This window comes from Scardinius erythrophthalmus, assembly GCF_964197995.2.
Source record: "Scardinius erythrophthalmus genome assembly, chromosome: 11".
In the NCBI taxonomy this organism is placed as follows: Eukaryota; Metazoa; Chordata; class Actinopteri; order Cypriniformes; family Leuciscidae; genus Scardinius; species Scardinius erythrophthalmus.
The window spans coordinates 34,874,020-34,900,482 of NC_138231.1; the positions used below are offsets into that span (position 1 = coordinate 34,874,020).

Consider the following 26,463-nt stretch of genomic DNA (forward strand, 5'->3'; position numbering starts at 1 on the left):
ACAGAATTGGTAGGAATTGGTAAACAACTGGTAGAAATTGCTAAACATATTAAACTAGCCTTAGTACTAAAAGTAAATAGCCTATACCGTATATTTAAGCCCTAAAGTTAAAGTGAGGAAAATGTTAGGATCATACTTTCAGTGTACTTTTCAGTGCTAAACCAAGTCACAATGTAAAAAAGTGATTAAGGCTGAAATCAAAATAGTTTTTTTTGAACACCCACACGGGTCCCTTCAGAAACCAGCGTCATCAGCAATCATTTATGGAGCGTTCCAGTCTAAATTGTGTGCAAGAGCTTGCTGTGAAGGGTCCTTCCCTATGACCTTTACAAGAGTGCAGCCACTGGACACTTTCCACTAGACTAGACCTTGAAACACTTCCATAATTCACCTCACAGGCTAAACACTTGAAATAAAATGTGCTTGCACAAAATAATGAAGCAATAAAATATGTTTACATAATAATAAACACATTGTAAACTCTCTAATGTCGTCTGCACCTTGGTTGTATACAGCAACATTTTCTGGGCCTCTTCAGAGATGTCCTTTAAAAGGGGGTTTTCCCAAATAGGGGATGACTACTTTGAAATCATTGTGCCTTTAAATAAACAACGTTTTACAGCACCCATTTCACATTTATCAAAAACCCTCTCTCGTTCTCTTCCCTAATCCATATATTTGCATATCCTGTTGTTGTAAAACCAGAAACTCACTCGATGTTTAACGAGGTAAGACGAAGGCGGTTCCACAAGAATTCCAGCTGTAACAATATTTAAAAAAAAAAAAAAAAAAAAAAAAAAAAAAAAAAAAAATAGGCAAAGGACAGACAAACAGTACCGCCACACTCACAGATGATGTCATTGCGCACTCTAGTGGCCATATGGCATCACTACAACATCATTCTTCAGTAGAAATCTACATAGAATTCGCATAATTTGTAGGGGAGACACTTCTTACTCCAGTGAATATTTATCAGGATAGATTTATTTTATTGATAGTCAATGAATAGTCTTTTTATTAATTTCATTTCTATTGCTTTGTATTATTATTTGTATATATATATATATATATATATATATATATATATATATATATATATATATATATATATATAAATAATGGCTATTGCTTGGTCCGAATGTACGCCAGGCTTTATTGTGCTATAGCAATATTCCAGATATTCGATTTTTTATTTATATGAGATAATCAATCAAATACTCTAGTTGTGTAAATCTGGTTGGAAACTCTTGCATCAGTTATTTATAATCAGAGCAAGATCTCAAAAATACCATTTAAAGCTAGAAATGCTCAACTACAGAGTCAATTAAACCTCATTTATTGAAATATAAATCTTTTGAATGTACATGGTCATAATGCATATTATAGCAAAAGAATAACATCTGTTAAAGGGAATAACTACCTAGCATTACGCGTATTGTACCATAGAATATACTTCATACCTCTCCTTTGTTTCCCCTCTTCCTGCAAAACAACATTCACTCCACTGTCTCTTTAGGAATCATTTTTCAGCTTAGACACATTTTCAACATCTACACACACTCACACACACACACACACACACACACACACACACACACACACACACACAAAAAAAAAAAGCAGAATAATGAAATGCTATAACATATTCAAAAGAAGAGTTTTAAAAAGTGCAACAGTTTTTTATATATATATATATCTCCTCCTGACGTGCCACAGTAGAGGGTGAAGATGGGGGCAGGCAGTGATATGCTGAAGTCCTGTTATACAATGATACACACTTACAACAAACAGTGATGTATAACATCAAAGTAAAGAAAATCTGAACGACATGTCTCTAAGATGCTTCAAGACTACAGGATTTGGCTATGTGATTTTATCTACACTGTGATTTCTTGGTGGGGGTGGGGGGTGGGGGGGGGGGGGGGTTGGGTGAACACAAATCTTCACGAGGACTTCGAACTAGCACTTGATGGCATGATTATCTCTATTTCCATTTGGTTGAATGCTCATAAAATCCACCTGACAGGTACAACTTGGAGCAGAATCAGAGAAAACTGAAAAAGGTACCGACTTTCAAACATAAGCAAGTGATTTCACTAATTCACAGAGTCTTTCCTCATGACTATACTGCAGTACAAGCTTCAAAGACTAGGTAAAAGCCCCAAAAGATGCCGTGAAACTCTTTGAGATAAGCCATTTCATTTGGATCATCTTTTTTTAAAAGATTAGGTTTGAATATCAGTAATGCCTCAGACTAACATAATAGTTACAAAATCAGAAATTTCTTTGCTTCAGTTAGGTAAAAACTTTGGCCACACATAAAGATGTTATAAATAGTGACATATCAGCAACTTATAAAGGTTGAAGTTATAAAAATACAATGCGACTCACAGGTCAAAACACAGTTGCCATTTTCTTCATTTAGGACTGCATAAATTCCGAACCCAGTATTCACAAATAATATATCCCTTCTATCCAAATAGTACAAAAATAAAATTCAAACTGCCACACTTATTGAGACATTGACGATATATGATCAGTTACATTAAACCTATATGTCAGTTGGTGTACTGCTCCTCAAATTACATAAGGTTCTGTAAAAATGTGGGACAGGCAAAAAACAAAACAGGCCTGATTCAAAATAGTTGAATGTTGACTCAGTTATGCTGGTGATTATAGTGGTTTTTTAGTAGCTCAGATGGATTCATCTGAAAGGTAGCAGTTGTGAAACCACTCAGGTCACTGAAATGCTTTTAAATGACATGCTTATATTGCTGATCGGAATGCCCGTCAAAATACAGATCATATAATTCACTGACACGCACAAACAAACACATTACAAACATACAGAAATGATATACAGACACAAATATCTTCTCCACTTCCCCTACATTGGTCTTAGCTCCATAAGAGTCACTTAACCACTTAGAGAGCCTCATCAAGAGCGCTCATAAAGTCCTGTGGTGCACAGCTCATTCCTCCAGACCTGTAGAGGGCGATGTCTAATCCAAAAACATCAATGACATTCACGCATCAAAGTTTTTTTTTCTTCTTCTGAAGGCTCCAATAGAGTGTAGTGAGGAAAATATGATTGAAGGATGCAGGGAGAGATCCATGAACTTGTAATGGATCAGAGTAAAATTTGTCTGTCTCTCTCTCTTTGTATCTTTCTCTTACAGGAAACTGTCCTCCACCAGGTCTCCTGAGTCTAAGCACATCTCGTCCAGCAAGGTGATGTCCTCCAGGGTCTCTCCTTCACGCTTGGTCATGGAGCTACTAGAGCCTGTCTCTATTGCGCTTTCATCCGACGTCTGAGAGCTACAGAGAAAAAGAGAGGAGAGTTTAGTCATTCATATTGTACTGGAAAGTTTCTAAATATGTCATATGACATTTTGTTGAAATGCAAAAAGAAAAAAGTAGGGATACACCGATATGAAAATGTTGGCCGATATCGTTAACCGATAATTCTTTAAATTTGAAAGCCAATAACCGATATATTGGCCGATAAATCTAAATCCTAATTTTTATATAATTTTTGAGAGCTTGATTAAACAAAAGTCTCACCATTGAAAGCCATGTCTCAAGCACTTCAACATAAATCAAACTAGTCTGAACCTGAGTAAGTTTTAAAATGAATTAACTTTAATGAAGGCCAACTTTCCTTACCAAAAAAAAATTAATTCCAATCATATTCAAGCAATTCAAAACCATCATGGATGCGAACAGTGCGCATCTGAAGTGTCTAATATTTTATTTATCGGCTTTAAGATATCGGCCAAATATTCTCATCGGGCCGATAACAATAACATTAAAAATGAACATATTTCGGCCAATACCGATATGGTGGCCAATACATTGTGCAGAAAAAAGAACAATTTATACTATGAGATTGTCAATAGCAATTTTTTTTGTGTCACGTGAACCTTCAGAAATCATTCTAATATGCTGATTTGGTGCTCAAAAAATATTTCTTATTATTATCAATGTTGAAAACAGTTGTGCTGCTTAATATTATTTTGGAAATGGTGATAAAAAAAATTCCAGGTTTTTTTTTTTTTTTTTTGGAGAAATAGAAAGTTCAAAAGAACAGCATTTATGTTAGAGATCTTTTGTAACATTTAATTAATTTCGGACATACACAACAGTTCAAAAGTTTGAGGTCAGTAAGATTTAAAAAAAAAAAAAGAAGAAGAAATTAATACTTTTATTCACTAAGGATGCATTAAATTGATCAAAAGTGCAATTTAATGCATCCTTAGTGAATAAAAGTATTAATTTCTTTGGAATCATCAATCTAACCTAATGCCCCTAAGTGAGAATATAATGTAATTTGTAGGCTACCTGTGCCGGTTCCTCTTGCTGTAGTCTTCATTTGACATCGGGTCGAGGTCCGGCAGAGGAATGATGTAACCGCTGTCAGAGCTGAGTCTTTGTTCATCAAAGCCGCTCTCGCGGTCCTTTAGTTTGCCCTGGTTCTTGTAGAGCACGCCCATGTACGCATCATCATTGTCAATACACTGCACCCGAGTCACAGCGGGGTGATCGCTCTTCAGGAAGTCATGATTCACGCGTTCATAACACTGCACACCAAGAAAAGTAATGAATAACATGTAAAAAATCATATTAAAATGATGTAATATAAAAAAATGATACAAATAAAACATAAAAGTACAACTGAAAGAGTATTACAGCAATAACAAACTAGTTTATTGAATAGGATTTATGTGACATGAATATTGTAGTTAATCTCAAATTAAGCTTGCCGTTCTCTTATAATGCGTCGTACTGAAGGAAATGAGGGAGAAATTGAATCATTTCTGGATGTTGTAAATAGCACTTCAACGCCACCATAAACACTGAAGTTCTGCCCCATTTCTCCAAGCGTTCTGTGGTTACTTGAGGGCTTACAGGCCAATTTACGAACCGCATTTCCCACCACACCCCTGCCCAAGGTGCTATAACAGGAGCTAGTTATTCCCTGGGCCATGTGACTCTGGGAAGCAGAGTTTTGAAGTACCACGTGTGGCGTCTGTTTAATAGAACAATTATGGCTAGCTGGCGGATGCTAACTGTATGCTCCTGGTCATTAGCACTGCTGGGTTTCGCCTTGCTGGGGCGTTAGCCAGCTGGAGCGCTGGTGTGCTAATCTCTGTTAGTGGTCTGGCAGTTTTGCCAATGATGACATAGACATAGCCAAGGCCTCAAAGCCCAGTTTGACACACTGCATTTAAGCTACAGGAAGTGGGAAGCCATTTCCACCATACTTTTATCTGGGCCATTTATTAGGGCATGGTGGGACATGTTATTATAGTTTTTTTTTAAATTCTATATTATAGTTTTCAATTTTAGTTTAATTTTAGATAGTTTAATGGAGCATAAATACAGTAGATAGCATTTATTTCATTATTTATTTTTTGGAAATTGTAAATTGCTATTTAATTTAGTTTCAGGTTAGATTTCATCCCTTATAACATTATTAATTAGTGTGGTGTCGTAAATGTTAAATTAACTCTACCCTAAACATCTCATTTACAAGGCTATGGTTGTTATTTTTTGTATATATCAATCAGATACCCCCTTCTTGTCTTATTTGGTGGTTCTTTTTGGCAAAATACATGGTTCAGATGTCTTGGAAGAGATTAATAACAACATCAGATATTTTTATTAATTTTTATTTTATAATTTTTTTTTTTCAAAATCATTGTTATTTTAGTTAAGAATAAATATATATTTCTAAAATATATATTTTTTTCAATTATATTATAATAATAGCACAAATATTTTAGTTAGTTTTAGTTAAGTTAAATATAAATGACTGAGAAATATTCTCTCCTAAAAATGATTTCATCCTAAATAAAACATTCGAGAGTGATAAATCTCAATCAGGTGTCCGTGTTGCAGGCTTACCCTCTTATATCCTGAGGGCAGCAGAGAGGCCACCGTATCACTCAGGCAGTGGAAAGACGGTCTCTTCTCTGGTTCACTGTTCCAACACTTCATCATAAGCTCATAGCTGCACATAGACAAACAACAGCAAATATCAGATATCTGCGGCAACCACAGCCAAGCAGAGCAAAGTAGTCACGCAAACTTCGAGATGGAACGTACACTTCACTGGAAGCATGCTCGGGTTTCGCCATTCGGTATCCACTCTTGATCTTGTTGTAGAAGCTGGAATCCACAACCATACCTGGATAAGGCGTCCCTCCTACAGAAACGACAAAACCACATTATATACTGTGCATTTGTCATTTGTAAAGTCTGTAAATAAATGCAAAAAAATAAAAAAATCTATGGTCATATTAATCATACCAAGAGAGAAGATCTCCCATAATAAGATGCCATAAGACCAGACGTCACTGAGTGTAGTGTACAGGTTATCAAAAATGCTCTCAGGGGCCATCCACTTCACTGGAAGAAAAGTCTGCGTGTGAGAGACAAAAAGAGGAAGTATTAGAAGGCGATTGTTCCAGCTCTTTTTGCCAAAATAGGGCATGTCAAAACACTGAAAATATCCATAATCTCAGATGATTAATCAAAAACACCACATAAGGACTAAAACAACCACTCACACTTCCTTTGGAGACATAGTTGTTATCGTGCATGATGTCTCTGGCCAGCCCAAAGTCACAGATCTTCACTATCTTGCCTTGAGACAGCAGGACATTACGTGCAGCCAAGTCTCTATGTACACACTGTGTGAAACAGGGACAAATAGAAGTAAACAAGAGAGTGTGTTTGGTACAGAGAGATTGAGTTCCGGTTTAGTGGGTTGTATTATATAGAAAATAATTTATTTGAGATAGAACATATTTATTTATATACTTAACACAGTCTTGTAGACATTTGTCATGTACCCTTACAGCCCCATCAAAAGGCTCAAACATTTGTTTTTCTCTTTATACTATACTGATATTATATTCTATATAATTTAGCATTATGTTAAGACATTTTTAAACCACAAAAGGATAAAGTGCCACACAAATTTTTAAATGCCACACATTATATTATTTCTTTGAAAATGATTTATCAGGATTTCTTTTAATTCTAAGCAGTTTTATAAATCGGTTTTATTTGAACTATTTTTTCAAACTTTCCTCAACTCTCTGTCTTTCTTCAAGGGTGGTCTAGAAAGTCCAGCTTTGTGAGACGAGATTTAGTAAACCCTCTGTTGCCGAATTTTAAACAAGAGGTTTAATTAATAGTTGCTTCAACATAACATGAAATGATAGCAGCATAGATTTTACTGAGAGGTTTCAGTTTACCAGGGAAGTTCTGCAAACCCTCAATCCCATGTATTTTAACTATAAAGCCACAGTGCATACAAGCAACCATTTTCTCAAATATAGAAACCTGCCATCAAGTCACCTCCTCCACAAAAACATCCAGAATCACTATAATGTCATGTCTCAATGTTATGTCTAAACTGCATAAGAAAGATCAAAAGTGTTTTGAAGCAAAGGTTTACAGACTAAACTGACAGAGGCAGTTATCCTGCAAAAACAGGATTTAACTTACATTCTTAGAAGCCAAGAACTCCATCCCTCGAGCCACCTGATAGGTGAAACTGAGGAGGTCCACTGTCGTCAGGCCTTCATTGGTGTCATCTGAGAGAAGGTTCTCAACTTCACCGTCTGTTATCCACACAAACATTTTAAATTAGAACTGTATGCTCAAAATGATTTTGTGTATGTGTAAAGTCTGAGGAATGGCAGGCAGATGGATGCATTAAGACGTTTGCGCCACAATTACCATCTGTAATTGCAGGGTGCACGGACTGTAGTGACATGGGTGGACCTCTCTGCTATCACTAGCTAAACATCAGTGTGTGTGTGTGTGTGTGTGTGTGTGTGTGTGTGTGTGTGTGTTTCCTACAACAACCAGCCAAGCCAAACCAGACCACAACATGCCAAACCAACCGGAGTACGTGCAGTAAACGAGGGATAGACAGAAAAATAAAGTGCCAAAAGAATTCAGAAGGATTAAGAATGAGAAAACAGAACAGGAAAAGGAAAGAGGTGGAGATGTGATTTATACTTAAAGGCATAGTTCAACCAAAAATAAATACTCTGTCATTATTTATTCACCCTCATGTTGTTCCAAACCTGTATGACATTCTTTTTTCCGTACAACACACAGGGAGAAAATGGTTTTTCATGCTATTTTCAATGCAATTTCAACGAATTAGAGCTTTCAAAGTTTTTAAAGTCATACAATAGCTTTGTAAATTTGTCTGTATTCTAAAATGTATGATGTTTTTCCACTGTTAATATTGTCATGCGCTTCAGCTCTGCTTGGTAAGAGTTAATGATTCGGGAATAATCATTCATGGAGTAAGATCTTTTCAATGAATCAGTTGGTCGGACTAATCCAGTTCCTCACACAAAGCTCGGATATGACTTCAGAAGACTTGCAATAGTCATACATATATGTACAAATATCTAGTGCAATAGCACACAAGTCAGTCTTTATGATACTGTTATGGTCATTTGGAATAGACACATAACCAACATATATTTAGAAAGCCAACACTTAAGAGTTTACAGTTCAAGACTGAGTTATTAATATGGAGAAGTAGAAGATCAAACATAAAAACAATAACAAATATTAAGAATATATTTTTTAAATGTATAAAAATATTACGTGGATGTGGTATAACAACTTATAACCAAAATTAAAGTGAAGCCACAAATCTGCTCATGCTTCATTTCAAATATGAGGATTATATCTCTAAAACTATTAATTTTATGAAGCATTTTCTAAGACCATGTTATGTGGGTTTTTAGTGAAGGCTGAGAAGATGTTAATACATTATTTTATTGCCCTGTAAACATCTACTTGCAGTCTATTTTCTATTGCCTGGCAAGGAGAACTGCGCCATTCACGTTCTATTGTTTTCCCTCGACAAACCTTCCACACCTCTGCGGGTATGAGAGGTAATCTTCATTATTCTTTTATCATATTCTTTTGTTTGTATTCAGCCATAATTAGCTTTTATTCTGGAATTACATGGCTTGCCTTGTAAGCTTGAAAGCTTCAGTTCTCATTCATTGTTCTTGGATGGGGAAAAAGGCAGAGTCTTTAAAATATCTGCTTTTGTGTTCCACAGAGGAATGAAAGTCATGTTGGTTTGAAACAACATGAGAGTGAGGGTTAGTAAATGATGACTGAATATTAATTTTTGGGTGATGAGTTCTCTTACCAATTGACTGTCTGTAAGTGGGAGGATGGTCATAGTCTGATCTCTGGATGGGAGAGTATTTTGAAGCTTCGCTCATTTCCAGCATGGGGACGTATTGCATGGTGTCTGCTTGCTTCATGTCCATATAATCACCTTTCCCCTCAAAAGACAGGATGACGTAGCTGCACACACACATAAATACAGAAAAAATAAGTCTGGGGAGAACATAATGCTGTGTAAGGTCACTCTAGCCAAATGAAAACACTCACACTATCTGTAGTTGGCCATGCTACTGATGTGTACTATAAGTGAAAGTGTAGAGATTAGATCACCAATCTTCTCAATGTGGGTCACAACATACGGCCAGTAACCACCTGAGTTTTCTTTTAAAGGTGACAAACTTCACTTTTGTTTAGTTTCAAAACCTTGTGAGCATAATGCTGCCTCCAAAGATACCTATTTTTTTGACAAATTAAGGCAGCACTGCATATATTCTGCTCAAATGCTTAAGAGTCAATTCTTGGGTCATAATTGCAGTGATTATTATGTTTCTATGTTTGCCAACAGTTCCTCTAACCCTAACTGATGGAGTCTAGCTTTTCATTTCTTTAACAACCATATATGAAAACACATCCATATTCCAGGATGACAATGTCAAGATTCATCAGGCTCAAATTGTGATAGAATGGTTGGGAGGGAGAATAAAGCATAATTTTCACACATGAATTGGCACCTCTGAGTCCAGACCTTAAATTCCTTAAAAGTCTTTGGGATGTGCTGGAGTAGACTTTACAGAGTGCTTGACTCTTGCATTGTCAATACAAGACCTTGACCAAAAATGTATGCACTTCTTCAGTAGGTGTCTGCTGTATATCTGCGTTTTATTCAGCTACAGCGATCACTGGACGTCTTTGTATTAGGGATTTCCTGGAACTTATTACTCATGAGTCTTTCAGTCCTCCGGCGTTGAGTATGAATGAAACATAAATTACACGTGAGAGTTTAGCACTCCATAATGCTCACATCGTCCTATTTGGGGTCAAATAGAAGAAGAAAATATGCTGTCTAAAGATATTTTAAGTGAACATATGCTAATCCACAAATTTTTATCCAAATGAGCACAATTTTGGTCTAAAAGCTCAGAGGGATGTAAAAAAACACAGAAAGGAGTCAGCAGTTAAAGGTGGTATCAGTGATTTCAGGCCCAAAAATATTTTTATCACATTCATCTAATCTTTCCTAACGATCCGCTAGCTGCCCACCCCATAAGCATGCCGTCAAAAAACCACATCTCTATAGGCTCTGTAGTGTTTGGCTAAACCATTTGTTTTTGTGTGCAGATCTCAGAGCCTAGGCTGCCAACAGAGACGCGTTTTTTTTGACGGCATGCTTATGGGGCGGGCAGCTAGCAGATCGTTAGGAAAGATTAGATGAATGTGATAAAAATATTTTGGGCCTGAAATCACTGATACCACCTTTAACAGGTTAATGAAACATTTCTGATTAATGAGTCATTTTTGCTGAATCCAAAAAAACGTCCATACTGGCGAGCTAACTTTCTTGGAGTGTGGGTATAGAGTGTCTCTGTAATATCCAACGACATGCTTTTACACGGCAGTAGCCGTGTAAACTGCTTGCGTTTTATAACAGGTGGCAACCAGTGTTAAGGTGCAATACCGCCACCTACTGTACGTTGGGATGTTAACCAGAGACTGGCACTGGATAATTGATGCGCCAAATTATCATACGTGTGCTATTCATTTGAAATATCACGGTTATCGTCAATACCGGTATATCACGACACCCCAACTCTACCTCTTTACTTGTCTTTTATCTCTCTCCTCTCATAAATGACTTCACTTACCCAATTAGACTGCAATCCTGACACCCCTAATCTTCAATCAGATTAAAGAGCTAAACAAAAACAATTCCTAACATCACGTTTTGACCTAAAAACTACATTTTTATTATGCAGCAAATCACATCTTTCGTGCGGGTATGTGCGCTGGCTGACCTCCTGCTGCTCTCATCGGCTGGGTTGATGCCAAAGATGTCTAGATCTTTCTTGCCCTTTTCCGTGTGGCGGCTGAGAAAACCATCTCTGTTCTTATGCAGGTAATTCACCAGGTCTCCATAGAAACAATACTCTGTGATAATGTAGATTGGTCCTGAAAGGAGAAATGGACAAAAAGAAAGAAAAGGAGAAGGACCGAGAGCAGTGTTAATAAAACTGGTCTAATATTTTCAGAGACTTGTAAAATGTCTAAAAGCAGGAGGTTAAAGTTCTACATTGCACTTAACTCCGCCTGTTAAAACGCCACACAATAAAAACCCACAAACCAAGAAAACACCACCCTTGAGACGTTGTGCATTTTGTATGTTTGTGCATTTTCACCTGATTTGGTGCACGCTCCCAGAAGATTGACGATGTTTAGGTGAGGGCCCAGGTGGGTCATAATTTTCAGCTCTGACATCAAAGCCTGTTTCTCACTGGAGCGTGCTGTCGCTGAGGAAGCAATCATATTGCCAATTATATTACCATATTCCCAACCAAAATTTGCTTTTAATAATCATAATCATCATAACTCATAAATGAGATATTGCTGTGTTTATTATCCTGCTTGTAAAAAAATACTCTCCCACCAGATATTTTATATATGCAAATCAGAACTACTAGTCAAACTTCAATTAACTCACGTTTAAGCATTTTTACAGCCACTTTCATCACAGGTTGAGAACGACTGAGTCCGTAAGCAGTGCCCTCCACCACTTTCCCAAACGCTCCTGAGCCCAGGACACGACCTGCAACACACACACACACACAAACTTTTAACTCGTTTGCATAACCAGAGGATGCCACAGTCCACAGAAACATTATCTAGTGTAAGAGAGCATGCAAACACAAAGCGCTTTCTGTAACATTCAGTATTACCACAGTGGTTTCCTGTGCAAGACCATTTTGGATGTTTGAGTCAAAAACCTCAATCAGTCTGCACAGTCACCACACAGATCACCTAAATATAATCTGTGCAGTAGATTGTGATGATGTCAGATTACAAAACCACAATCCCATCAAGCACACGACCACAACAAAATGTCACTTAAAGATGGCTGAACCACACTGAATCCACAAGACAAGACCACGGTGGACTGATTCACTACAACTGCGACTCACCCAGAACAAGGCTATCTCGAGAGAACTCCCAGCGGGAATCATATGGAAGCTGCATGGGATCGACATAGATGTATTCGTGACCGTCCGGACTGACCGATTCAATCACACGCCATCTGATCTCATAACGTGGTTTCTGTAACACAGGTGCAGAAGGAGAGAGTGATTCGCATGTGGTCAGGAACAGAGCTTACAGATACTGGAGGACAGTCAGGCTGTTCCACACTCAGGTTGAGAGGTGAGAAGTGTCATTCACACACAAACAATGTGACATGTTCAATTTACAATCTCATTTCAGCCCTCACAGAAGCTAATATGACTGTTGATGCATTGTCTATTCAAACCTCAAACCTGAATGTAAGAGAGTGGGGATTTGTGAATATGTGCATCAGTGTGAATATCTGAATAGGTATGTTAGTGGATGAATGTGTGAGTGATTGTATAAAGAGACTGAGCAAATGAGCAAAAAAAGTTTGGGTTAGTGAGATTCTTAATGTTTTTGCTCTTATGCTCACCAGTGGTACATTGATTTGATCAAAAATACAGTAAAACCGTAATATTGTGAAACATTATTACAATGTTGAATCTACATTAGAAAGTAATTTATTCCTGTGATGGCAAAGCTGAATTTTCAGTCTTCAGTGTCACATGATCCTTCAGAAATCATTATAATATTCTAATACTATGTTCTTATTATTATCAATTTTAAGCAGTTGTGCTGCTTAATATTTTTGTGTAAACCGTAATACATTTTTCTTCAGGATTCTTTGATGGATAGAAAGTTCAAAAGAACAGTCTTTATTTGAAACATAAATCTTTACTCTGTACTGTCACTTATTATCAATGTAATGTAAATTTCTTAAAAGATTTTTACAGACACCAAACTATTGATTGGTAGTGTATGAATGAATGAATAAGCATTTAAAAGGGTGAGTGCGTGAATGGTTGAGTCACCGAGTCAGTGTAAGTAAATGAGTAAATGGGCAAGTGATTGATTGAGTAAATAAATGAGTGAGTGAATGAGTGAGTGAGTGGATGAATGAGTGAGTACCTGTTTCCAGATAATGACCAGCACAATGAGTGAGATGACGACAATGACCAGCAACACCAGAACAGCAGCAGCCACAGTGAGCTCTGAGTGCGGACCTGAACAAACCAGCAGCAATGAGGAGGTGGAGGGTGGAAATATGAAAGGATATGGTACAAAATTGATCTATGAAAACTGCCGAAACAAAACTATTTGTGCTTTTCCTTGTGCTAAAGCTAAAATAATGTACCTAATAATGTCATCATACAAGTCTAAATATTTTGAACTGCATCACTTTTGTATGCTGTGTTAATCAAGATGCCCAGTGTGAGCAATTCATTTAAGCTGTAACTTAGTGAAGCGAAACCCCTGCCAACAGAAACTAGTGTAAACACATATGGATTTGTTTCTAAACGCAGTTGACGGTCCACCTGAGAAATCTATCACAGGAAAATGACATGGGGAGCCTGACAAGACAGGCACGAAATGAGGCTAACAGATGTTAGGACTACTACAAGTAGCATTTGCTGAGTTTAAAGCGCCATGATGAACAGATAATCACACACAAACAGAGATCTTTCCTCGCAATGAATGAAATTTCAACAAACAAAACTTATTCTCAGTGCAAATCTACTCCCAGGAATTCATCCCTAAATAAACTGTACACCTGTGATTCAAATTAGTTTCAAATCAGCTTGAAACTTTGTTTACCCTTTGAATGCATGACAAACAGTGACACTAAGAGATTTAAAGCACTTCAGATGAATGGATTGGTTTAAAAAATCAACTTTGTGGCTGTTAAAATTTAAAAAAGCAGTCTTTGTAGAGACAAGAACAGGCTTCTTACCATTTGACACAAGTTTAACCTCCCGTGAAACAACACCCATGTCATTTCTGGCCGTGCAGCGCACAGCAATCGTGCTTTCAAGATGGTGGAAAATGATGTGACTCTCAATGTGGTTGTCCACATCCATTTGCAGTTCCACAGTGAAGTCCGTAGAGTTGATCGGAAGCGGTATCCACTGGGAGGAATCGTTGGCACAGCTGGTGAAAGAAAGAAAAGTGAGGTCAGCATGTCATTATGGTGCGTTAACTTTAAACTCTAGGGATGTGACTGTGTCACCAGTTTGGACTGCTTTTATAGAAGGAAAGAGTGAGAAATGATGATCAGATGAAGGAAGACAGAAATACCTGTATTCCAATACCTGTAGGGTAACAGAGCGAAACAAGAAGGAAGACTGCTTACTGTTTAATGTTTTTGCAGATATACCAGTCCACGTCAGGAACAGGGGAGCCGCCAACAGTACACACAACTTCCTGACCTGCAGCAGAGCCATGGTGGATGTCCATCAGGTCCACAATCACAGGGGGAACTGGAAGAGGAGACAGAGTTTTACTTTCCTTGCCAACATTTTAGTGGCCCCACCACAATCTTTTTGGCAACAAAACGAAATTCATACTTTTAATCAGCAAGCATGCATCAAAATAATCAAAAGTGACAGTAAATACATTTATAATGTTACAAAGTATTTATATTTCAAGTACATTATGAATAGGCAGCAAATGGAATGGATTTGTAGTATACTTACTGTATTTTAAATATATTTAGTTTTTTTCACAAGGGAAGAAAAGCTATGACTTCATAAACTTTTATTTAAACAATTATGCTGTGCAAAGAATTATTGATTTGTTTGATGTTTCAGGAAACAGGTTTCATGACATTAGTTTCCATTTAATAACTTGTGAATCCTTGAGCTTTTATTTTTGAGCCTTGAATTATGGTTAAATGGTTATTTAATACAAAGATCTCTTGATTTCATCTGTCAATTTCAAAAGCTAATTTTTAACCTAATTAACTACAATTAAATGTGAAAACTTGAGTAACATTTTTAAACATTATTTACTTTAACATGGTGTAATTATTTTCAGTAATTTCTCTGTTTTGAACACAAGAAACATAAGAAATCCAGCACTTGTACTGTAAGTACATGTAGCTACAGATTGCTTGACAAAGATCCTCCAGTTGACAGCAAGAAAAACATAAGCAAATATATGTAAAGAGTGCTGAAGAAAGATATAGAGGTGCATCGAGATAAACCAACAGCAAGCAGAGGCAAAAGCAAACACATGTAAATGTAGGTAAACAAAGGAGTGACAGAAACAAAAAAAAAGGTCCCACCTTTAACCTGAAGGTAGAAATTGTAGCTGGTAGTCAGGCTGCCTATTTCTGCCCTGACTGTATAGTTCCCGCTGTCCTCTGCTTTAGCCCTGATCAGGGTCAACACACCCTGGTACCTGAACAAACCACACAACAGCTTTAAATCAACACTTTTAAAATATTTAAGCACATATACAATTTATAAGTACAGCAATTTTAGTCACTTGTAAATACAGAAGATGTAAGCATGCCACAGTGCTCAGATGAGGTTGGTGAGGTGGAAGTTGTGGTCACCTGGTCTCGCTGATATTCAGGAGGCTGGCGCTGATCTCTACAGCAACGTCTCCCAGGACGGAGCCGTCCTTTAACCATGTGACTTTGGGGGCGGGTAAAGACTCTATGTCCACCCTGAACTCTCGCACCTCGTCCAGGCTAGTGGTCTCCACTGGACCAATCAATGGATTTATGTGAACAAACTCATGATCTGTGCATAAGGACAGATTAGGAATGCAAATTAATCACTGTCACGTATGCATATGTGTGAATCTGCCTTAAACATTAAAAATCATGTGTATTTTATAGCGTGTGTCTGTGGGAGTGTATATGTGATCTCTGTACCATAGACTGTAATTGTGAGCTGTTTGGTTTGGCTCTCGTTGCTGTTAATGTTAGTGATGGAGCAGGCGTAGACGCCGCTGTCTTTCGGTGAGGCATTAGTCACTCTCAGAGTATAATGGATCTCAAGATCTCGCTCACTCTCCTTTACGGTCTTTACTCCTCGATCCGCCTGAGAGAGAATGACAGAGGCAGAATATAAATGTATGTAAAAATATAATTTGTTATATTTTGTTTTATTTTATCTAGGTTAAACAAGATTTGTGGGAAGGTGAAGTATATATATATATATATATATATATTTTATTTTATTTATTTATTTTTTTTTTGAGCTGTTTATCTCACCAGTTTCCCAGGGTATTTCCAGTGATCCTCCAACATCATACTGCCTCTGGCCACACAGTCAACAGTGATTGTCTCACCGGCCAGCAGAGCCTTCTTCTCTGCTCGTAGCTCGACTCTCAAATCAGACCCTCCTGAGAAACAATATAATAAAGTCAAATTCACTTGGTTTAATGCATGGCAGGGGAAGAAACATGATTCATTGTCTCCTGAAAAAGGGCAGAAACATTTAACCAAAACATATATACATATTGAATATGGCAATTTTAATGTATTTGGTCTCTGCAGACTCAGAGTAGAAGCCTACTTGGACTAGATCTGCTACACTGCTGCTGCTACTGATTATTGTTGCAAGTATGGACTTGCTACTGCTAAAATATACACATACACACTGCTGTGAGCATGTTAGATCTGCTGCTTCTGCATTAATAGAAACACATAATTCCTGTAGCAGATCTAGGCAGGTGGAGCTGGGGGAGGTAGGAGGTTTTCAGAGGAACTCTGATAGCGCTCCAGGACTAGCTTACAACAAACAATAAACCAGACTATTTAAATGTTGAGGAAGCAATCTCACTGGCTGCAGTATCAGCAGAGGCCAGTCATCTTGTGCCATGCGGTAACGATGTGATTGCTTGAAGATTGCATGTAAAGGACCAATCAGCCTGCACCTAGAGTTTCATGACTGAACTAGATATTTAGATTAAACATTCTTGAACCTTGCAAGAAAAAAAATGAGTGTAAGATAAATTAAGTTGTTTTTAAGGAGACTATATAAACACTTAAAGCATTTAATTTAATTTAATTTAATTAAAAAAACACAATTCAATTTTTGTCTTATGTTTATTCCAGTAAAAAAAAAGTTGATATATATACTGTATATATATATATATATATATATATATATATATATATATATATATATATATATATATATATATACACACAAAAACCTTAGAAAAATACAATTAAAATATTCCTCTTTTCCAATTTTGCTTCTCAAGTAAAATCTTGTTTTGAAATGATTTGGATTAAGAATATGTCGATTTTTAAAAACTCTAATAAAATAAACTGACCTGTCCAGCCGTGAACGATGTACTGTATGCTGTCATGCTTCTGTCCTTTCATGAGGGCCCTGCAGACATACGTGCCAGCGTTGAAGAGGCCAACGAAACCTCTCTTACTGTCATAGGCACTGTCCAGAACCTGATTGGTCTCAATGTGAATCAGAGAGACGCTGGCGCTGGGGTCTGTCACACGGCAGGGAATCTCCATTTCATCATGACTCAACACATGGTTTTCAAAAGGTGTCATGGATGGTGCAAAAGGTGTTTGTGGATCTGTGTGCGTTGATGGATCAAAATGTTTGAAGGGAAGAAATTCAACGTCAGTTCGCCAACAACTTCACTACAACAATTCGGCTTGTACAATAAGAGCGGTGGAAAGAAAAATCACTAGCTACCTGGCACATAGATGTAGATGGTGGTCTCCTCAGTGTTGTTGCTGTCATAGCTGCAGCTGTATTCTCCTGTGTGAGCAGCTGTCGCATTGCCAACAGTCACAGTAGAGATGAAGAGTCCTTTCTTTTCAGAGTCGGTCTGATCATGAAGATAAACAGGGCTGTGCCAAATGAGCTCGGCCTGACCTCGACATGTGAGTCTGAAAGTTGAGTGGAGAGACACCTCCATGCTCTCCCTCTGGGGCCACATCACTGGAGCCAGCACTGTTTGTGGCAGCTCTGGGTGTATGGCTGTACAAAAGAAAAACATTGATCATGACATGAACAAGTATTTGATTTTCTCATACACATCTCATGCACACCAATGCTTTAGATTTGGGTTTCTGAATCAATCCAGGCACTTCATATATAGATCGGCTGTTTTATATAATCATACCTTCAACCAGCAGTTTGAATGAAAATTTTGAAGTCCCGGAGCCAGTCGACGCAACAACCTCATAGATGCCACTGTCCTCCTCTATGGGATGGCGGAAGACCAGAATATTCTCATACCTTCATAAGAAAAAAAAGACATAATCATTACAGTTATTTGAGCGGTATTATGAAACTGGTGACAAAGCTTTGTTAACAAAGGTTAATGTATTAGGTATTATGAACTAACAATAAATACAGCATTTATCAATCTAACTCAATGTTAATTTGTACATATATAAATATATTTATAATATTTCGAGTTGCATGAATATTTAAAAATCAACCTTAAGCTGAAATAAAATTCTGTAAAACAATTTTTGGTTAATGTTTTTAAATATAAAAAGTTTTAAAGTATTTATTAATTTTTATATATTTTTTTAAATGTATAAAAAATACTTTTTTCAGCATTTATTTATTTATTTAGGTTAATAAAAAGTGTTCCCATAAAACCTTCGTGATATCTTATCAAAGAAATACATTCATATATTATAATATATTTCATAGAAATATTATCAGTAATAGAGATTATTAAAATATTGTGTATTTTGTCAGCAATTTTGTGAAATTCTACCTGAGGCCACCCAGATGAGTGGTCTTGGTGGAGATGTAGCTGTCATCCAGCTGAAGGCCATCTTTAAACCACCTGACCTTTGGCTCAGGGTCAGCATCAATGTAAATGGTGAACTCTTTTTCCTCCAGAAGAGACGCAACCTCCGCTGGCCCAATACCATTAGATATTACTTCCACAAAAGAGCTCTCTAAGGAAGGACGCAAAGAAAGAAAGAAAGAAAGAAAGAAAGAAAGAAAGAAAGAAAGAAAGAAAAAGAAAGAAAGAAAGAACATTGATTGATTGTCTACCCCACATCTGTTCATCCCATCTCCGTTTACTGGTTTTAATGGTGAAAGCAGAGGTGTGCAGAATCTAAGTGAGAAAGGGAAGTACATACCATGGACTGTGATCCACACGCTGCTGGACTTGGTTTGTCCAGTGGCCTGGTTAGTTACAGAACACTCATAGCGTCCAGTGTCTGCCACAGAGGATTTTGGGATGTTGAGGATGTACTGAACCTTGTCAGGGAAAACTAACTTTATCGGAACAGCCTCTCTGGCCTGAATAGTGAGAGAACGAGGAGAGAAAATAAAGAGCGATATTACACACATTGTGTTTACTGTGCACATGTGGAATGATGATGCTATTTAACCTACTCCATTTTTATATCAGTCTTTTCTTTGCAAAGATGTACTTTAGCCTCAGTAACACATATTCTCTTCCAGGACGAGTCTGTACCCATATTTCAGTGCAGCCTGGTGGAGATAAATCAGCTCTACACAAGTCTTTTAAAGGGCTGCAATCAGGCAAGCGCAGCAAACTCATCATAAACAACCCCAGCAGAACCAGCACAGCTCCAGACCAGACAAGGACTTGGAACTTCTCTACACTATTCCACACTGCTTTCAAAAACCAATGTCTCTTATTTTAAAGATAATGCTTCTGACAGACTCATTTAAAACAAACATGAATGGTGAGCTACATCACAATGAAATATAAACACATCTTTCCAACAAACACACAAAAACTAACTAACTTATTTTGATTTGGAACTCACTTTCACCACCAAGTAAACAACTTTTACATTTTCAAAAAACATCACTTAAGATGATTCATAAGCTGTTTTTCTGACAGGGACCAAAAAATGTCCCCACAAGGACAAGGATTTCAGATATTGCCATCTTTTTTGGGGACATTTTGTCCCCATAATGTAGGGTTTACCAGCCACACACACACACTTACTAACTAACTAACATTTTTTTTTTTCCTGGAACTCTCATTCATCATCAAATACAAAGTAAATGACAACTAAATAAATAACTATCAAACAAACACATTTTGATTAGGAACTCACATTAATCATCAAACACAAAAATATTACAAACTAAAAAAAACTATCAGGCATCTTTTATATTAGGAAAATTCTTCCTTAAAAAAATCCTTCCATATTTATATGAATAAAAATGATGTTATTTCAGCCAGCGCACATACCTGTATTTTCTTCCTGTTTTCGGTCGAAGTCCATAGTAATCGATTGTCGAGTTCACGCGCGTGATCATAGGTAACTAAACCTATGCGTGTGAACTCGACAATCGATTACTATGGGCTTCGACCGAAAACAGGAAGAAAATACAGGTATGTGCGCTGGCTGAAATAACATCATTTTTATTAATATCTTTCACATCTACTGCAGTCAGATTCAACCGTGATCACTCTGAAGGAATCACTCACATTAGCTGTGCACTTGTAATGACACATCAAGGATGTTAAGAGGCTAAAAGCATGTTTAAAACTTGCCCCATTGAAGTCAAACAGGGTGCAAATTTTTAAAAAGAGGATAACATGGTGTAGGCAACACCGATTTTGCCATTGTTTTCTGTATTGACAGCCCTCTAAATTTACAAAAAAAAAATGAGCTCAATGTTAAAATTGACCGGAGTTCTCCTTTAAACATGCACAGTTTTCTATATTCCCACACACATGTGGATTCACAAGACCAGTAAGAAACACACATGTCCTGAACACTCACAGGATGTGCAGGTCATAGGTCAAAGTACACAGTAAATTAGTGTCATTCCTTTCCTTTGAGGTTTCTACCTTCACTTTTTAAGATTAAATGTTTGCATTCTCTCCTACTGTAACATAAAGAGTAAAGGAATACTACACCAGAAAACACCTCTGCATCACATCAGAAGTCTTCAATTCTAGAGTTTCAGAGGACCCAGTTTTGCATATATTAGGGAAGTACAAAACAGAGAGGGAATGAGAGAGAGAGAGAAAAAACGATTCTTAGTTGAGGTTCTTGCCTGTTTTTGGGGATGCAGCCACTTCTGGTGGAAAGCCTTTCCAGGAGGAGTCTCACAGGTGAGATTGACAGCATCCCCCTCTTTCACATCCTCCATACTGGCTCTTAGCTGTATGCTGAAGCCCTGCTGTTCATCCTCATTCACATGCTGTTCATCATCGCCGTCGTCATCTTCAATACAATCAAAATCATTCAATAAATGAACAATGTTGTTATAAAACTCATTTTTGCTTACTAGTCTTCTATTAATGATAAAAACATGTGTGAGTGAAAAGGACTTAAACTTAGTCCAAGACCAATGCAGAAACACCCAATCACTTTATCAATCATTTCGATTTATTCCTGTATAAATTCCTTACGCAGTGGCTTTCGACAGCCACTAAATGTTCTTCTCATGAGTAACGCGCGGTGTGTGACGATCTAAAATGAAACAAGTGTGTGTAAGCATCTCACACCTGCAGCCCACCCCAACTCAAAATGTCATCATCTCTTCGTCAACAAGAATTTGTAATCTCCCTTGGTACTCATGTAATGTCAAAGCTATGACCTAATGTTTCACTTTATGGCCCATTATTCAGAAATTTTAATAAAAGATAACACTTTATTCCAATAGTCCACTTTAGACATTCTACTAATTATAAGTAACTTTGCAACTAGATGTAAATGATCAGTCATTAGAGTAGACTTGTCTGCTTAATATCTGCTAACGCTTTATTTTGGTGTTCCCCAACAGACATTCTACTGACTGTAAGTAACTTTTGCAAGTACATGTCAACTTACTGTACTTAATTACAGTCTACTAATACTCTAATTAGAGGGTGAACGTGATTTCACCAAATACAACATGCTCCTGGATCAACTTCTTTGTTGATCCTGGAAAACATTCCAATCAACCAATCAGATTTGAGGGACAAGTTTACAGTTTATGTCAAGTTAAGGCTTTCACTCTGATTTTAGGGAAATGTTATGGGTAGGGTTATAGAGGTAGTGATAGGGTTAGGACAAAATTTCAATACAGGGAATGTTGCTCCAGGATCAATAAAAAAATGTCTTACTCGGCAAAATCACAGTGACCCTAATTAAGAGTTAGCTGACATAGTTGTAAATTAGAGAGAGATACATGAAGTTGCTAAGTTGCACTGTAAAAAAAAGTTGCTGCCTTAAATTTTTAAGTACAATCAACTTGGACGTTTAAGTCATTTCAACTTAAATTAAATCGAACTGACTTGAGTTGAATCGTATATAACCTATTAAAAAACTTAATGCGTTAAATGAGTTAAAGCAATGTAAAAAAATATGTTGTCATACCTTATTGATCATATAATTTTTTACAGTGTATTTATAGTTGGTAGAATGTCTAAAGTTGTAACCTAAACACTCTGAATGTTTAATTATTTGTTGTGCATTAATTACCTGTGTCATCTGTCACATTATAAACTCTGCTCCTCACTGCTTTGCCATTCACGCTCGTCTCGCAAACGTATTGACCTGGTGCTAACATGCCGAAAAAGCCGTTCTTGTGGTCGTAAAAAAGAGAAACCTCATCCCCACTCTGCAGGTCTCTGAGAATCACTTGAGAATGTGGGTTTGTAGCGAGGCATGGGATAGTCATGCCCATCTCATCTACCTCAACAGGTTCAGACACGAATGGAACCTCAGGATCTGTGGAACAAGAGGTGAGTCATTTTTACAAAAAACATAATGTGCTAATAATTTGTAAGCTATTCAGTAGTTGCGAACAATAACATACCTGAAACAAAAAGGTAGATATCAGCGAAGCTTTCAGGCTGATCCACATATTCGCAGACGTAGAGACGTGTGTTTAATGCCTCAACATCAGTGATCACCAAAGTGCTGTGATTAAACCCGGAATGCAATACGCTGTTGTCCGGTAATGGCTCGACCCATCTCACTCTGCTTTCTCCAGAGCATGTGATGTTGAACTCCGAATGAGGTGTCAGAATTAATTCATCTTCATCTGAATTAATGACCGGCCGAGGTTTTGAAACATCTGCAGGGAAATATTTAATGTATTCAATGAATTATACTGTAGCTTTTTAAATATATATATATATATATATAACCCTTTTTTTATATTAGTAAGATAAAAAATAAATAAAATAAGAAATAGCATTAATCAAAACTATTATATACATATTGTTTGTTTTGCTTTTTTCCACATACCTGAAAAAACCCCTAGTAAGACAATCCCCAAAACGAGATGTGTCTCCAGGAATCCCATGGTTACTTTGATTGTGCTCAGCTGAAAGGGGGGGAAAGATGTTACGATTTTAAATATTTGAAGAAAATATGAAAATTATACATATATATAACTTTTTTCCTCTTTTGTGTGTGTGTGTGTGTGTGTGTGTGTGTGTGTGTGTGTGTGTGTGTGTGTGTGTGTGTGTGTGTGTGTGTGTGTGTGTGTGTGTGTGTGTGTTTCAGTTCTGGGTTTGATCTCTTGTGGTTAATCCAGTGTAAAAGATGAACCTCTATTAGCTCAGGTAGTCTGAATCATCGGAAGTAGAAAGTTTTGGAAAGGTTCAGTGCCAAGACATAAAAGGTCTTTAAGAGTCTGGACGCTGTTCAGTCAAACTGACGCCAGACTCTTTGTCGGGGAGCGCTTGGATAGATCTGTTCAGCTTCAGCTGTTTGACCAGCAGGAGGAGACACAGTCCTACACATTTCCCCCGACAGACCACCGCAGCGAGTAGAATCAACAGATATGAGTTTTTTTTTTGTTTTTTGTTTTTTATGTTCCAAAAATTACAATTTTAACTTTTAAAATCCTAAACCATAAAACATAAGACCTAACAGCTCATATGGACACATCTCAGTGTTAACAATGGTTTATCTTTGTACTGCTTAATCTATGTGACTCTGAGCGGGGGTTATGAGTGGTTGACGGTTTCATGTATTTAAAATCTATATTTTATTCTCGGTCTAAATTAATATGCAATTAAATTTGGCCATCTGAAATAACAATTATATTCAAACGTTTTATGATCTATAAGACTAAAGTGCGTAAACGAGATTACAGTTCTGAAGCACAAATTGTTGCATTCTGTTTTTGTTCCTGTGATTTCCAAAGGTCCCGTCACTGGTCTTAAACGCTTGCCTTGCCGAGTTTCTAATCAGACATTCCACGCGCGCGTGTTTTATCTCTGTCTGTCTAATCCTCAGACCCCTGGGTTCCATCAGCGCTTCAGCACACAGCCAGTGTCACTCAATCTGAAGTGGTCAGCTCTGTTATTGCAAAACTTAATTATCCTAAAAAGTGCACCACCTATTTAATTGGTTCCTTGTAAAATAATAATAATAACAATGAAATCAAGGGAAATAATTGATGAAAGCATATCCAGTTCGTTAAAACTTTTGTGAAAAAATGATACCGCAAGGTCTACTTCACAGTGAAGGGGGGAAAAACTCTTTTTTCTTTTTTCTTTTTTTACAGCCCAGAGAAGACTGAAGCTCTGCCATTTGCTCATTTCAGCCTCACTCAAGCTAATTATCCTTGGTGAATCCGGGGGTGTTGAGTAAGACTGTAATTAGTCGACCCCTTTCTGTGCCGCAATTTGGGAATCAATTGGATTGCCGTGGGAATCAATTCTGGAATGGCAGACGGGTGCGCTTTTGGTACCGCTCATCTGTCCAGCGGTGTCTGAGCGCACTTTTCTCCGCGCACCCCCCATCACCAGGCGCCCACACACAGATGCGCAACTGGCTGCCAAACACACCCGATCCGCTGCGCTTGACACTCTCGGGCAACAGCTGAGCGAGGGGTGCCATCCAACACCCGGTTACTTCACGCGTAAAAACGATTTCCATGGGAATAAAAGAAAGCGGTCTAAAGATGGCCTGTGAGGTGAAGTATCATAGAGCAGTTGTAATCGCTGCAGAAAAAAATACTTTTTTTTCATCCAGTTACAGCCTTATTTTAGTCAAAGCAACATCTCCTTGGTCCTTGGTAAATACTACCTAAATTACATTAAGTTAATCCAGATGTGAGAGAAGTTCCCCATTCATGTAGATTCATCATCGACTGGAACTTTTGAAGGCGGCAAAGAAGTTTTTCTAAACTCCTCAGTCGTGCTTTGACTTCATCGCTCCGCAACAAATAAATATCCATCCCACTGACTAATCCAAAGAAGGGTATTCCAGAAAGGTCATGGGCATCCCATTTAAATATTGATGGGTAAACAAGGGTCAAAATCCAGTCTGAAATGTGTTTGCCATTAGATGCCTGTGCTGCGCCTCTCCAAGGGCTGAGACACCCCCAGCTGCGCGCCTGTGGCTCCAACTGGGATCCAGCACAACCAGGCTTTGACTTACGAGTGATAATGCGGTTCCTTGGGGGAAACAAGTATATATCCTCCTCGATGGTGTCCAGAATCAAAGTGGAAAAATCCGTTTATTTTTTCTGAGATGAAAACGAATGATTGACTTGTCCATTGTGAGCGTTAACATCCACTTATCATTTAAAAGTAAAATAATTCAGTGAGTTAATATAGGGCTAAAATATTTTTTTTGTTTTGTTTCTTTTTACTGGTCGTCTCAGAAATTGAGAAAACGAAGTAAATTAAAAATGCAATTGTTAAAAGAAGAAATAAAAGAACAGCTTTAATTAGTCTAATCCTGAGTAAGTGCAATTGTGCTCAAAGGTTTTTGAACGTCTGGTGGAAACTTTGCATGAAAGAAAATGCAAAAGAAACTAATTAAACTAATTGAAACATACAATACCTTTTTAATCCCTTTTGGTTGTTCCCTTTGATAAAAAAGAACAGCCAAAATGAATGGCAAAGCTCTTGTAAAATACTCTAATCAGCCCAAGGGTCCTCAGTTGTAAAGCAGTAGTAATCCTCTCCCTTGTGCTGTGCTCCTCCGTCCTGCACCACGGCCACTCACACAAATGCGCCTCTGCAAGAGCAACCTGTAATTGATTCAATGTTACAGTCCATCCTTCCCAGAGAACTAATCATCTGGCTCAAAGTAAATAACTCTCAGGAAACGGCCCCTCCTCTCTCCCGCTGCCCTAGGGCGTCCCTTCAAAATAAGAGTCCGTGTTTTCACACTGCAGCTCCGAAGAGGAGTCAGATTACTCCGTGCTCTGCAGTTCTGAAGGAGGTGCATGAAAAGAAGTTGAGCAGGGAAGAAAAGCACCATATGTTTTTTGTAAGTCTAAG

General features: G+C 37.6%; 1 protein-coding gene across 1 annotated transcript; it reads right to left on the reverse strand.

Moving 5' to 3' along the window:
* Positions 1–1,320: 1,320 nt before the first annotated feature.
* pdgfra (platelet-derived growth factor receptor, alpha polypeptide) lies at positions 1,321–26,245 on the reverse strand. Its single transcript, XM_081379376.1, has 29 exons — positions 26,021–26,245; positions 23,465–23,543; positions 23,031–23,291; positions 22,694–22,942; positions 21,282–21,451; positions 19,373–19,535; positions 18,997–19,183; positions 18,388–18,503; positions 17,955–18,242; positions 17,569–17,832; positions 16,499–16,629; positions 16,157–16,325; positions 15,833–16,022; positions 15,560–15,675; positions 14,627–14,753; positions 14,228–14,424; positions 13,405–13,499; positions 12,357–12,489; positions 11,879–11,983; positions 11,577–11,687; positions 11,196–11,349; positions 9,203–9,363; positions 7,519–7,634; positions 6,573–6,695; positions 6,313–6,424; positions 6,109–6,208; positions 5,908–6,013; positions 4,342–4,580; positions 1,321–3,318 (listed from the first exon to the last, which is right to left on the reverse strand). Exons 2-29 carry the CDS (start codon positions 23,520–23,522, stop codon positions 3,174–3,176), a joined length of 4,386 nt encoding a protein of 1,461 aa, XP_081235502.1. The 5' UTR covers positions 23,523–23,543; positions 26,021–26,245; the 3' UTR covers positions 1,321–3,173.
* Positions 26,246–26,463: the final 218 nt, after the last annotated feature.